Source organism: Mastigoproctus giganteus, chromosome 6 (assembly GCF_048544385.1).
Source record: "Mastigoproctus giganteus isolate SK-2022 chromosome 6, ASM4854438v1, whole genome shotgun sequence".
In the NCBI taxonomy this organism is placed as follows: Eukaryota; Metazoa; Arthropoda; class Arachnida; order Uropygi; family Thelyphonidae; genus Mastigoproctus; species Mastigoproctus giganteus.
The window spans coordinates 123,585,466-123,601,760 of NC_143580.1; the positions used below are offsets into that span (position 1 = coordinate 123,585,466).

Here is a 16,295-nt window from a genome sequence, read left to right on the forward strand (position 1 = left end):
TTGGCAGGGTTGCTAATGACAGTAATGATAGTACACTACTGCAACAGGATTTGGAAGAGTTGAGTAGATAGTCTGAGAAGTGGCAACTGAAGTTTAACACTAACAAATGTAATTACTGTATATGGGCAGCAGCAACCCTTGAGTAACGTATCAACTTGGTGGTACTACACTCAGAGTAGTGGAGAATGAAAAGGACCTGGTGGTAATTGTGCAGTCAGATATGAAGTTTTCTGAGCAGTTAAAAAGGTTTCAAGAGAAGGGCAATGAGATTGGTGAGTAGAACAAAGGGTTGCTGTTTTCAAGAAAGACTTAAGTTCCGCAAGTTGCAGCTTCTGGAGACTAGGCACTTGTGAGGTGATCTGATTGAGGTATATAAGGCCTTGAATGGATTGAGCAAGCTTAATGCTAATGGGATTCTTTCTCTTGCTGTGATTATCCACCTGAGGGGACATAAATCCAAACTGAGGAAAGACAATTGTAGAATAGATGTGCAGAAATTTGCCTTTAGCCAGTGGGTGGTTAATAGTTGGAACAAACATCCATAAGTTCAAGGCAGAACTAGACAAACATTTGGTATGAATGGATGGGTGAAATGGGAAGGTTTTTTTTTTTCTTTTTGACTGAGGCTATATAAGCTTGCTTTCTTGCATCATATGCCTCTAATGTTAATGCTAAAAATTAAATTTAAATTTCAATAAATTTACTATTTTACTCGAATTTACTGTTCAAACCCATTTTCTGTGAAAAAATTTGTTTTTTTCTAGTTCTGTCAGGAACACAATCTCCCATTTTAACTGTACGCTTATGGTAAAAAATTTACTATTTAAAATTCAACATAAGCAAGCTTTTTCAAGAAATGTATTCCATGCACTGACAGAAGCAGGGATGCATGTAATTCTTCCAGAAGTTATAATTACAGATAGAAAGTTATTTTTTATATTTCTGAGAAAAAATACTAACAATTCTTTCCCACACCCTAACCCTGTAACTTGTTTGCAAAAAACGACAACTGTTTGCTTGGATCAGTACAATGACAGTAATCTGATAATGCTGCTCCCTTAGCCTACCATATTTGGAATTGTATTTTGACAGCAAAAATTAGAGTAGGAATGTGTTATAGGCCAAATGACTCGAATGAGTACAATGAACAATTGTACAGAGAAATAGAGTGGGCTAGTAAATCGGAATGTCTTATAATGGGGGATTTTAACTTCCCAGATATTGACTGGAACTTGTGGGTTGGGCACTCACACACTAGTCAGACTTTTGTGGATTTATTGGATGATTGTTTTCTGCAGCAGCATGTTCGAGAGGCAACCAGAGAAAGTAATACTCTTGATCTGGTTATCAGCAGTGATCATTCATGTATTAGGAATTTGCAGATAAAAGAACCACTAGGTGGCAGTGATCACAGTGTACTGACGTGGGATTTACTTAAAGATTTAATTACCATCAGGGGTAAAGGAAAGGGTTTTTGCTTCCGTAAAGGCGAGTACAGTGGTCTCCGACAGTTTTTAAATTCTGTACAGTGGGATCAACTGACGATGTTACCAACAGTAAATTCTAAGTGGGAAGCATTCAAGGAATTAATCGTGGAAGCTACTAAAAGTTTCATACCTATTAAGAAATATTGTTCAAGGTTTAGGCCTAAATGGTTGTCAAATGAACTAATGAGACTGGTAACAGAGAAAAAAAATGCATGGGATGCATATAAATTATCAAGCGACTCAGAAGCCTATGGCAGATATAAGTTAATCTGTAATCAGGTCACAAAGGAGGTTCGGCAGGCAAAGGCAGATTACGAGAAATCCTTGGCAAAAGATGCTAAGAAAAACAGCAAGGATTTCTTTACTTATATAAACTCTAAAAGGAAGGGGATGAATCTGATTGGTCCACTTGACATCGATGGTTCGACTGTTGATGATCCTGCTCAGATAGCAAACAAACTGAATGAGTATTTTGCATCTACATTCACACGTGAGGAATTATTAAGGTTTGAAAATGGCAGAAGGTTATCAAATTGTAGCAGGGTGCTTAATGACCTTGTAATAACAGAGAGCAAAGTGGAAGAGAAATTGTTGAAGTTAAACGTAAGAAAAGCACCTGGGGTGGATGGGATCTATCCAGTTATATTAAAGGAGGCGGCAAAGCAACTAAGCAAACCCTTAGCCATAATTATGAGAGCATCCTTGGACTCAGGGGAGGTTCCCACGGACTGGAGATGTGCAAATGTATCCCCAATTCACAAAGGGGGATCGAAGGGTGACACGAGTAATTACAGACCAGTTAGTTTAACTTCTGTTCCGGGTAAAATAATGGAGTCGCTGGTTAAAGATGCATTGCAGGATCATCTAGACACGACTGCAGCAATAATTCAGACACAGCATGGGTTTGTTAAGGGAAAGTCTTGTCTGACAAATTTGATAGGATATTATGATGTGGTTACAAAGGAACTGGATGCAAAAAATAATTTTGATATATATTTGGATTTCAGGAAAGCTTTTGACACTGTTGCGCATGGAAGACTATTGTACAAATTGGAGCAGAATGGTATTAAGGGTAAGTTGCTACAATGGATAAAAGGATGGTTAAGTGCGAGAAGACAGAGGGTGGTAATCAATGGATGCTGCTCTTCTTGGACTAATGTTATTAGTGGAGTCCGACAGGGTTCGGTGTTAGGTCCACTGTTGTTTTGTATATTTATCAATGATATTGATGAAGGTATATCAGGCTTAATGTCGAAGTTTGCAGATGATACAAAGGTTGGCAGGGTTGTTAATGACAGTAATGGCAGTCTGCTACTGCAACAGGATCTAGATAATTTGGGCAGATGGGCTAAGAAGTGGCAACTGAAGTTTAACCTTGACAAATGCAAAGTACTGCATATGGGTAGAAGTAACCCCAGAGAAACGTACCAACTGTGTGGTACTACACTTAAGGTGGTAGAAAATGAAAAAGACCTGGGAGTAATTGTGCAGTCAGATATGAAGTTCTCTGAGCAATGCAGACAGGCTGCCAGGGCAGGTCATGGGGTTTTGTCAATGATATATAGGAATTTTGCTAGCAGGGAAAAGGAGGTGATTTTCCCTCTGTATAAGGCAATGGTCAGGCCACGCCTTGAGTACTGCGTACAGGTCTGGAGGCCTCATTTTAGGAAGGATGTAGATTTACTTGAGCGTGTACAGAGAAGGGCAACAAGATTGGTGAGGGGAATGAAGGGATCCTCTTACCAAGAGAGGCTTAAGTTCTGCAAATTGCAGTGGCTGGAGACTAGGCACCTGCGCGGTGATCTGATTGAGGTATATAAGGCCTTGAATGGGTTGAGCACACTGAATTCTGATGGGATCCTTCCACTTGTTCAGATTATGAACCTAAGGGGGCATAAATTCAAATTAAGAAAAGACAGATGTAGAATAGATGTGCAGAAATTTGCCTTTAGCCAGCGGGTGGTTAATTGCTGGAACAAACTTCCATCTGTTGTTGTGGAAGTTGATAGGTTGAATAAATTTAAGGAGGAACTGGACAGGCATTTGGAGGGAATGGTGTGATTTTTTATTTTTTTTGGCTGATGCTGCATAAGCTCATACATTTGCTTTCTTGCATCACATGCCACTACTACTACTACTAATTCCCTATGCTGATATTAGTTTTTAGGAGCATCACCAATTTCGATCATAGTGCTCCGTTGTGTATCTGTATAAATGTGTTTGCAGGCCAATTTGCAAGATGTGCGGAGGAAAACCTATTCCCGCTAACTGAGATCAGCAAACTACAGCCATATTTGAAGAAATCTTTAGAAATCCCTCCAGTCACTGAGAGGAGAGATTTCTAAAGGTCTCTTCAAACTGCCATCCTCCATGACAGAACTTGAACCCACACCTCTCCAAACAAGATGTGTAGCAAAACCATTATACTGTCATAGAGGATGACAATTCCTTAACATCATCATTAGAGATGAATCATCATGTCACAATTCTTGTCCCTAAACTCTCATGCAGCAAATTAATAAATGCTGTAAAATAAATTGGTATTTTGTGCTGGGTATTTGTGGTGTCTCAAGTATTAAGACTATAACTATGTATTTGTCTGTCACACATAGGTGTGACAGACAATGTAATGATTCGTTTTTTTCTCATTATTAAAAGCAGATTATTGGAGTTCCTGGGTGTTTTCACTATTAAAAAAACCATATTGCAGATTTTTTTGTATGTTTTTAAGGTTAGGTTAGGTTAGGAAAAAAGAAAAAGGTTTCTTTATTTTTCGTTATATTTCATAACCTGACCTTGAGCGTTAGGTTAGGAAATAATAGGAAAAGCTTTCCTTACCTAACTTTAAAGATTATGTTATGAAATAATAGGAAAAGTAAAGAAAGATTCTTTATACAGGGTGATTCGGGAGGAATAGTAAATACATTGGGAGGCTATAGTATTGATTATTCTGAGTAAAAAAGTTCATATAAACATGTGCCCAATTCCAATGTCTTTAATACCTCTCAATGGATACAGATATACAGAGATACAGCTGTTTGAAATTGGCGTGCACAAAGCCATTATGAGAGGTATTAAAGAACAATAAATTACTTATTGTTCGTGTTTATTGACTTTTTGAATGATACAAAACACAAATAATTGACAAATATTTTACAGTTCATAATAAATGTTTGAAAATCCCACTGCCAACCTCAATGCACTTTGCAACTCTGGTAATATGACGTGTTGTTCTTCTGAGGTCATCTTGGCATTCCTTTATGAGGGCAGCAATATCGAAAATGCAAGTGAGCAATTCATCTCTTGTATTCACCTTTTCTTTGTATACTGTGCTTTTCATCCATCCTCACAAACAAAAATCTAACAGAATGAGGTCTGGAGACCTTCGTGGGCAATGAACAGGACCATCGTGGCTGATCCATCGTTGAGAGAAAGTTCGATTTAGATACTGTATCACCAGATGGGTATAATGTACAGGAGCTTCATCATGCTGAAAGTACATATCAATCCTTGTATCCAAGGGAACATCCTCAAATAGTTGTTGAAGTTCATTTTGCAGAAATTCTAGGTAAATGGGCCCTGTAAGACGATTTTGTAACACAACAGGCCCAACCAACTGATTGTCGATGATACCACACCACACATTTACAGAGAAGCGATGTAGAATGTTTGTTTCTACAGTGTTATGTGGATTTTCGTCTGACCCCCCCTATGAGAGTTACAGGTGTTGTTGATACCGTCACAGGTGAAAGTAGCTTCATCGCTGAACAGTATTAATGGAATTAATCGGGCAATTAGCATTTACCCGCCAACAAAATTCCAATTGCTCGGCATCGTCTCCTGGTTGAAGGTCTTGCACCTGCTGTATGTGAAATGGATACAAACCGTGCTCACGTAATGTTTGCCATACTCTTTTCTTCGTGTGCTAATAGTAGGACTACGTTCTACCACTGAAGAATGTGTTCTATTTCATCAACATTTTGTTCATTTGCACGTTCAGAAGAAATATAGCGCTGGAAACTGAACCAGTCTCACGTAGTTTGGTGTAAACACCAGTAAATGCTCTTGAATCCAGTATTCTGCAGTTCGTCAACGGTATTCTCTACAAGAAGCAGTAGCACTTCCACCACAAGAAGCAGTAGCACTTCCACCACAAGAAGCAGTAGCACTTCCACCACAAGAACCGTAGACAAACACCATATTGGTATATTCAGCATGTATGAAGATGTGTGGCACTCTTAACAACACTTCTAACACCAAACAGCATATGGGTTATAACTGCTTCTTGGTCACATCTGATTCAAGGAGCTGTACGTGCCAGTTTCAAACAGCTGCATCTCCATATCCACTGAGAATTGGACATGTTTATATGAACTTTTTTACTCAGAATAATCGATACTATAATCTCCCAAAATATTTACTATTCCTCCTGAATCATCCTATATATACATATCATAACGTCAATGAATCACTTAACACTATGATGTTATCATTTGTCACACCTATGTGTCAATCAATATATCATTCTTGACTTCTACTGCCGATACCTACACCATCTGTTTACCAAGAATGCAGGCAGAAACTGCGGTAGCGGCAAACCAGCTTGTCCGGTAAGTTTCCCAGGGTTCTCATGTTGGCTTTCTTTACCTTCGCAAGGACAACTTGTGAATAAGGAAGTTTGTTTTGTTATATGAAGTTTGTTTTGTGACTACTCCTAAACAAATATCATCAGCTATGATATTTATTTAAACGGTTATTCTGTTATTTGTTTAAAATATGAAATATATTACTATTCCATCCTGTTTCATGAGTTACTCAATTAACAAATCTGTAATTACTTGTGAATACTGATGTGCTAATTGAGACCACCAGCTATCTGATAGTACATCGATAATGACTTATGAATAATGAAATACTTCATTATTTATACTTCATAATTTGTTTAAATTTTGATATCATAATTTAAACAAATAACAGAACAGTCTTTTGGTGATGTTATTTGAATAACAATTTGAAATTGTTATTCAAATAACAATTTCAATTTGTTATTCAGTGTCAAAAATAGTATCAATTATTTCCTAACATTTAAAAGAAAGAAATTTTTATTAAGAGTAATAAAGATAATGATTATCTGATTCAGAGATTGTAAAAGGAAATTAACAAGTTTCATATCGGCAACACAAGTTATCCATCATACACTTTGTGACTCAGGTGTTGCTTTTTATTTTGGTATTTTGATATCTGATCCAAATTCGTGTTAAAGATTCATAATATTAAGCATAAACCACAAAATTTACTGACTGGCATTTCAGAGTAAGTAATTTTTTTAATATAATATCAATGGGAAGAGGAATAGAATTTACCTCAAATAAACTAGCAGTCAACTCCTCTAATTCAGTACCCACTTCATCTCTAATTTTATTTAATCTGGAAACTTCTTCATCTTTCAGTTCTAATTCCTGTGGTTCAGAAAAGACAAGAACAGTACTACATTGGAATTAATTTTACTAACTCAAAGCTTCTACTTTTTTTTTAATGTGTCCACACATTTAAAATTACTTTCAATAAATATACAAGAATGTGAGTGCGTGCATGTGTGTGTTGGGGCACAATTTTATTTAATTTTTGGTTTTGCATTTGTGGGCGATTTTTATTAGGGTTGGGAGGCATTTCAGGCCAGACAGTCTGTCTGGCCTGGTTGTGCTAGCAGTCGTTGGTTCGCCTATTGATATATGTTGAAAAATTAAAGAGAAATAAAGCTAAAGGAAAATTTTAAATTATTATAAAAGATTAGAGGAAAAAGTAAATTATTAATAAAATAAAGTTAGGAAAAATTTTAGAAAAAATTAAGGAAAAAATTATATTCATTCACATGGCCATCTCTCCGTTACTTCCTCAGGGGCTTTGAGCAGACAGAACAACCACATTACAACTGAATGTTTATTCATTACAGAGTATAAATCTTAAAATTAGCAATTAAGTGTATATATATATATATATTAAGTATATATATATATATATATATATATATATATATATACTTAATTGCTACACACACACTCTTGTGTGTAGCAATTAAGTAGGCGCACACACACGCACACTCTTGCCTAAAAGTTTGGAATTACATTTCAATTTTCTTAATTTTGGAAGTTTTTATTAAAATAAGAACTTGTTTACCAATTTTTATTAAAATATTTTTTATTATATATAAAAATCAAAAAAAAATTAAATAATATTTAAGAAATGTCTAGAATATTCCAGTCCTAAATGTGGTAGAACATTGTAGAAGATTCCTGAAAGTTGTAGAACAGGGGTCGGCAACCTGCAGCTCACAAGCAGCACGCAACTCTTTGAATATATAACTGCAGCTTTTTACTTTTAGCCCACATGAAGCACAATTTCAAATGTAGTTAGAGGACTTAAAAATCAAGGGCATGTGGAGTGCAAACACTAAAATGCCTTAAAACTGAAATTGAGGATTTGAAGAGGCAAAAGGCTGCCCCTGCAATGCAATTCTACACAAATGGACGGCAATAGATGAGTTGAAAAAGCAAGGCTAAATTGTGTTCGATGCGTGGGTTCGATGCTTACCGGACAAGTATATAAATTTGAAAATATTTGCGTTTGGACTTCTCTCTGTTTTTGGTTTGACGAATTTCTGCAAGAAACCATCTGAACAATGTGAGTCTCTCAGCATGTTTAAAGATGAAAATTACTTGCCTGAAGTTGAGAGTCTCGCTCAAGAAGTTCAGCAGCAAAAGTCACATTAATTCATACCTAATTGGATGTTTGTTTTGTTTTTTCTCAATATTAATAAATAATATTTCGAAATATTTTTTTTAATAAAACACCTTCCCACTCTATTCCATTTCTTAAACCCCCCCCACACTCCTCCCAGGTTGAGCTGAGGTGCGGCTCTTCGAATTCTCTCTTTTTTTTTTTTTTTTTAATTAGATCAAAAAACGGTTGCCGACCTCTGTTGTAGAACAATGTAGATGATTCTAGAATATTCTAGAAAGTTGGAGTATTGTTTCAATATTATAGAAGATTGTAGATGATTCTGGAGTGTTTTGTAATAATAGAAATTTAGGAGTAAGAGCTACAACTTATAAAATCGAACACACAGCATTCAGAAAAGAGTGTTTTGTGTGTTTCGTGATAAATATACAAGAAATAAGGAACTGGGTGTTGAAAACAGAAGTGCTATTATAACTCTGTATAAAAAAGTTATTCCATGAGAAGTATTGGCAAAAAACTAGGTGTTTCATTTAAAATACAACTATCATTTGATGATTCAAGGAGGCTATAAGTTTAAAGGGCAAACCACGATCTGGAAAACTATGCATAACAACAGAAGCATAAGCTAGGACCATAACACTGATTTCTAAATGCAATTGACAATTTACTGCACCTTAAATCTGAGATGAGTTCAATAGAAACAGAGAAACTCCTGTGTCTACATCCACTGTAAAACTTTGTCTTAAACAAGCAGGACTTCATGGTCATGCAGCAATACAAAAACCCTTATTAAAACTTTAAAATTGAAAGAAACAACTGGCTGGGGGGTAAGAGTCATCAACATTGGAAAATTAAATATTGTAAAAATGTACTATGGATGGATGAATCCAAATTCGAAATTTACGGATCCAAGCATAGAGTTTATGCGAGGCGATCAACTGAAAAAAAATATTATGTTACTGTGTTTAGTGCCTACAGTCAAACATGGTGGGGGTTCTGCCATGATCTAGAGTTGCTTCTGTTTTTTTGGAGTGAACATCTTCAGAATTGAAGGAATTTTAAGAAAAGAAGGCTACAGAAACATTCTTGAAATAATGCAATATCCTCTGGATTTTGAATTTGTGGAAGAAATTTTAAATTACAACAAGACAATGACCCAAAGCACAGCTCTAGCTGTGCAGGAACTTTCCATCAACTAAACAACAGAAGGTGTATTGCAAATTATGGTGTGGCCACCCCAACTGCCTGACTTAATCTGATAGACCTTTTATGAGATCATCTACAATGTTCTAAGAATTTAAGGGAAACCTTGCAGATCATTTGGAATAATATTGTTCAAGACTATTAAAAAATTTATCTTCAGAATGCCACATCTATGTGAGGCAATGATAAAATCTCATGGAGGATATTTTGAACGAAAATATCTGTATAGTTGTTAATATATTAATCATTTTTTTGAATATGTTTTTGCTGTAAATTTTTCAGTGCTTAATAAAAAAACATCCTAAAATACTTTGCAGTGTGTTGCTTTTTATATTAAACCTTGCACTGTCATAGAAATTTCAAAAAAATTAATGAAAACTGTTATCGTACGCTGTGATTCCAAACTTTTAGATAGGATGTTTGTGTAGATATATTATATATAAAACTATACACACACATATACAGTAGAATCCTACTTATCTGCAATAATTGGAACTGAGGGTATTTTAAATAATTGATTTTTCAGATAAACAATTTTGAATGCACTATATTCACCATATAAAGGGTGTGCTGAATCAGCAGGAGGAAAACTACATTATTTTGCATTTATTAGTTACATTTTATGTAACTGTATTATGCTTAAAAACCTTAAAATAATTGCCAATGTTCTGGAAATTATTTTCAATTACATAGCTTTTTCACACTTCAAGATTCAACAATTTCTTCAAACATACTAATTGGTTCTCATTCAATTCAGGCCATCTAGTGATCATCTTAAAGGGCTATAAATGATTTAGTGGCTGTTGGCTTCTGTGATATTCATATTATTCATCGAAATGTCCATCTATTTTCAATTTGTGCCCAATTCAGATTAATATTTAGTATTAAGCCATATAGGGCAAGGAACCCACATGCTTTAGCTAACTAGCCAAAAAAAATAAAAATAATAAAAAATAGAAATATTTTTTATTTTTTAAAATAATCTGTGTTCAGGAGAGAAAACTATTCAACTAGGTTCAAACATTCAGCTGCTCTTTCAATTTTCCCAAGCTCTCAGTCTCACTTGAGAAAACTAAAAGAAAACTTCCTACAAACCAGTATAAATCTCTTAACCCATAATTTGAATTTATCACCCCTAGTACTGAAATCATTTATAAAAGCGAAAATTTCATCTTCATTCTTTTTATTCTCAGAGCCTTATTAATTTCAATCAGGTCTCCCCCTCTAAGATGTCTGTCTGGCTGTTAAGTTCTGTAGCCCACATATTCAAAATTTTTCCTCATGAGTGCCCTTTTACAGATTTCACCACGCAGGTTGCCTGTCTCTGGACTCTTTTGCTTGATGTCATGTTTTAGGTGCAGTCTCCATACTTGGAAACAGTATTCCAAGTTTAGTTTTATAATTGCCTTATACAGTGGAATTATGGCTTCCCTATTTCTGCAAATGATCGATAAATTGTGGCTAGGACACTATGGATGTGCTTACTACTTGTCTACACTGCTCAGAGAACTTCATGTCTGACCATATAGTATCTCCCAAATCCCTTTCTTTCTCTATTGTTTTTAATTCAACCCCAACTTATCTTAGGACTGTTATTACTCAAGTGTAAAACTATTGCAATGAAACATAGTTGCTACTTTTCTGACCAAACTTGAAGTCTATCCAAGTTATTCTGAACAAGTGCTGCTCAGAGCTAAGCTTTAACCACTCTTGCTATTTTCATATCTGCAAATTTTGATGTCATGTCTTCTATTCCTTTGTTGTTATCATTCATGAAAAAATCAGAAACAACAATAATCCCAGACTGACCACTGGGGGAGCACTTTTAAATCTGAAGAATAATTATTAATTAAATCCCTCTGCCTGCAGTCACTCTGAAATCCATCTTAGAATCTTATCTGTGATCCCAACATGTAACTTCTCATGGGGGAACTGCATCAGTGCTTTGCTAAATCCAAATAAACAATGTTATTTATTTGAATTTTAGGAAATAATTGTTGAAATTATTTCCTAAAAAGGTTGCAACTCTTTCACTTATCATACATCTGTCAGGAATTTCTACACGTTTGATAAAATCATAGATATATAACACTATGGGCCTTTCATACCACCTGTCTACACTGCTCAGAGAATTTCATGTCTGACCATATTGTATCTCCCAAATTATCTCTGACTATAGCAGTCCTCCTCTTCCCACAAATCGCACAATGTTAATTTTGCTTTTTGTTAAATCTCTAACCTAATTTTGTTTGCTTCAGCTGGAGAGAATAACTGTAATCCATTGCACCTAGGGCCAAAGTACAGCAATACTATCGCCTCTGGTGCAATAGAGATTTATTTAATTAACGATATTCAGAAATGTGAACTGTACGATGAAAGCATATTTTAAATATAGAATTTCACTAAAAGTGCAATGAAAGTGTTAAACGTTATGAGAAGGCACTAAACAAATTAAAACTAATGAAAATTATGAAGTGGGTTTAAAAAAAAGTAGGTTAAAAAAGTGGGTTAAAGTTATTTTCAATATAAATTCCTTTCCATCATTTTAGTGGACATACAGTCACATGATGTCAAATGCATATTCAAACTACATGCATTAAACTATTTGTTTTAATCGACAAGATCTTAGTACTATAATTGAATAAATAATTACAAATATATAAAATTAACATGCACATAATTATATACATACAGATGAATTTCCTGCAACTGATCATACTTAACATCAATAATACAGAATAACATGAAAGAACAGAAATTAATAGCAGTACAAAAGCATAAAACATGTATTTGAATAAAGAACACGTATCTGAGTAAATATATGGGTTAATTCCAATTAAAATTAAGAAAGGAAATTGATGGTTTAAAGAATTTAAAACCATTTTATAAAATCTGTCATATAACAACAGTGCAGCAATATTTCTCACTAAAAATTAAACCGTGGTAAGCACAGACAATAAATCTATACAGAGAGAGATAGTAATCTCTCTGTATCTTTACGATAATCAGTAAATCTATATAAAGGGATAGTAATCCCTCAGTATGAATAGAGTAACAAAAAGCTGCCTTATTAACATTTTACTTTTCATCTAAAATGTGAACTCTAGCAGTGATGGATCCTCTTGTAATCTTGGTAAATCTCCACTTATGCCACTGACCACATCTCAATCAACATTTCACTTGGTTTTCCAACAGAAAATGATTAGAAGAATCCCAAAATAACAAAAGGTGCTTGGTATTTCCTGATGGTATTTCTCCACCTGTTTTTAAAACTTGTGCTCCAGAATTAACTCCTCTTTGGTGTCATATTTTTACACTCTTATTTCATTGGTGTTTTTTCTTCACAGAAAATTTGCTCATATCACCAAAACTTCCCTGCCTTTCCATTAATGCCCTATAGCACTTACCAAAACCCATTTCAAAATACAGTAATGGAGAAATTTATCAACAAATGCTTACATTACCTTGAAATCTTCCACATGATTAAAATTTTACAATATAAATTCCACCAGAAAAAAACACACTAATTCCACATAAATTTTTGATAAAAGTCAATCAATTTCTCTTGACATTTCTAAGATTCTTGAGTACATTTGGCTTCTGTACATAAGCAAGCTTCTGTCTCATAGTTGCCAACTAATTTTTGAAATTAGGTTGCAAAATTCCTCCTGACCTCTTGCTATGTGTGACTGTTGTTGTTGGGTTTTAGGAACTTCAGCAACCTAGACTATATTGTTCTATTCTGTATTTTGTCTGTACAAGTGTGTGTTCACCGGCCAATCTGCATATTGTATAGGCTGAAAAACCTGAAATAACTCATGGGAGAAACACCACTCCCTCTTCATAGATTGGCTAACTAAGCCCCGAATGAAGAGACTTTTAACAATTCCTCTAATTGCCAACAAAATTTAAACCCAGACCCTCCCCTCAAAACAAGTGACAAAATTACTATACTGCATAGAGGTCTAACCCCAGGGGCTCACATCTGGTGAGTCCTGGGGTTAGACTTCTATGAGTATGGGCTTGGCACACCCAAGGTCCTGGGCTGGATATCATCTTTTTTGGTGGTTTCCTCTTACTTTCTTTCTCTCTCTCTCTCTCTGTGTAGCATAAGCCTCAGGCTTCCTTGTACCATATGGCTAATGCTAATAATAATAATAAATGTGATGGCTTTCTGTCTTGTGACTGTTCATTGAGTCTATCAGAAAGAGCACACACAGTCAGATCAATTAATGACCCTTCTCTTATCAACTTACTTCATAACATATTCTGCAAATGACAGTTAGTTTTCTGTTATTTAAAGCAACTTTTTTCTTTAATATTACCTAAAAATTTACAAAAATTCAAACTCAACGATTAACAAGTTTTTACTTCTCACCCGAAAATACACAATACCAGAGTACTAAAATTTCATTAACTTTTTGTATATTTGGAGAAACCATAAAAAACATAATAAATATATAAAAATACTAACTGCTACATATTATAGCCAAATTCATATTCATACTGTATGTCACACAAGTATTATAAATTTAGATAAAGAAGTTATGAAATTTAGGGAGAATAACTGCCATATATTACAATTTCTCTGCTTTAATAAATCATATATTGATTCCTGTTATGATTTTGAAATCTTCATTGGAGATTTAATTTTTAAAAAATTATACAAATTTAATATAAATTTTTTATATAAATTAATAAATCATAACTAAAGTGCAATGCATTATAGATCTATCTATAATTAAGCTACCTGAATGAACACTATTCTTTTAACTCCCATAGTGGCTCTATATATTAATAGTGTCAAATGATGCAAGAAAGCAAGCTTATGTAGCATCGGAGGAGGACCCAATATTTCCCATATCACCTGTCCACACCACTCCCAAAAAATTTATTCTTCTTTGAATTTATTTACCCACCTCTGGCTAGTTTAAATACATTTTTTTTTTTTTTTTTTTTAAAGAAAATTAGTAATTTAGTAAACTGCAAACAATCTGCAGTTTACTAAATTACTAATGTAGTTTCACTTGCCATTCTGGAATAGCTTAGAATTACAGTGTCAATGTAGAAGTAATCTTTTGTTTACAGTGCCTTGTGTTTTGTAAACTTTGCACACTGCAATGAATAGAAGAATAAAAAGGTTTTATCCTACCTTAGAATATCCTTTTGGACTTTAGATTCCATTCCACAAGAAAACAAAACATAAAAACCCCTTCACCCCTGTCCTGTTCAATATTAGCATTAGCATTAGCATTAGTAGAGGCATATGATGCAAGAAAGCAAGCTTATTCAGCATCAGCCAAAAAAAAAAAAAAACCCCTCTCCCATTTCACCCCTCCGTTCGTTCGAAATACCTGTCCAGTTGAGCTTTAAATTTGTTTAGGCTATCAACTTCAACAACAAGTGATGGAAGTCGGTTCCACCAACCAACCACCCGCTGGCCAAAGGCAAATTTCCGCACATCTATCCGACATCCGTCCTTCCTCAATTTGAATTTATGCCCTCTGAGGTGATTATTCTGAGAAAGATGAAGAATCCCATTGGCATTGAGCATGCTCAAACCATTCAAAGCCTTATACACCTCTATCAGATCACCTCGCCGGTGCCTAGTCTCCAGACTCTGTAATTTGCAAAACTTAAGCCTTTCTTCGTAAGAGCAACCCTTTGTTCCATTTACTAATCTTGTTGCCCTTCTCTGTACCCGTTCCAGCAGCTCTACATCCTTCTTGAAATGAGGCCTCCAGACCTGTATACAGTACTCAAGATGTGGCCTAACCATTGCCTTATACAAGGGAATAATCACCTCCTTATCCCTGCTAGAAAAATTCCTGTATATCATTGACAAGACACCATGAGCTACTCTTGCAGCTCGTCTGCACTGCTCAGAGAACTTCATATCTGCCTGCACAATTACCCCCAGGTCCTTTTCATTCTCCACCACTGTCAGTGTAGTACCGCAGAGTTGATACATTGCTCTGGGGTTACTGTTACCCATATGTAGTACTTTACATTTGTCAATGTTAAACTTCATTTGCCACCTCTCAGCCCATCTGTTCAACCTTTCCAGATCCTGTTGCAGCAGCATAGCGTCAGTAGTGTCCTTAACGACCCTGCCAACCTTTGTATCATCTGCAAACTTAGACATTAAACTTGATATCCCATCATCAATATCATTCATAAACACCGAAAACAACAATGGACCCAACAATGAACCTTGAGGAACTCCACTAATAACATTAGTCCACGTTGAGCAGTGTCCATTGATTACCACTCTCTGTCTTCTGCCACTCAACCATCCCCTTATCCATAGCAGCAATTTGCCTCCAATGCCACACTGCTCCAATTTGTGCAGCAGTCTTCCATGTGCAATAGTATCAAAAGCCTTTCTAAGATCCAAATATATAATATCAAAGTTATTCCCTGCATCCAGTTCTTTTGTGACTACATCATAGTATCCAATCAAATTGGTCAGGCAAGACCTGCCCTTAACAAAACCATGCTGCGTCTGAGCTATAACTGAATTCTTGTCTAGATGATCCTGCAGTGCTTCTTTAACCAGTGCCTCCATTAATTTACCTGGAACAGAAGTTAAACTAACAGGTCTATAATTACTTGTGTCAGCCTTTGATCCTCCTTTGTGAATTGGGGTTACATTTGCACATCTCCAGTCTATGGGTACCTCCCCTGAGTCCAAAGAAGCTCTCATAATTATGGCTAGGGGTTTGCATACTTCCTTTGCTGCCTCCTTTAATATAACTGGATAGATCCCATCCACCCCAGGTGCCTTTTTTATGTTTATCCTCAACAATCTCTCCTCCACTTTCCTCTCAGTTATTACAAAATCATCCAGCTCACTGCCAATGTTTA

General features: G+C 35.3%; 1 protein-coding gene across 1 annotated transcript in view; it reads right to left on the reverse strand.

The window, feature by feature from the left end:
• Positions 1-16,295, reverse strand: part of LOC150084555 (guanine nucleotide exchange factor for Rab-3A-like) — a 160,312-nt gene that overhangs the window by 112,225 nt on the left and 31,792 nt on the right. Inside the window, exons 3-4 of the mRNA XM_090376284.1 lie at positions 13,685-13,753; positions 6,851-6,946 (exon numbers count right to left, since the gene is read on the reverse strand). Of these exons, the coding sequence (XP_090232410.1) occupies positions 6,851-6,946; positions 13,685-13,753 (165 nt within the window). The remainder of the gene's footprint in view (positions 1-6,850; positions 6,947-13,684; positions 13,754-16,295) is intronic.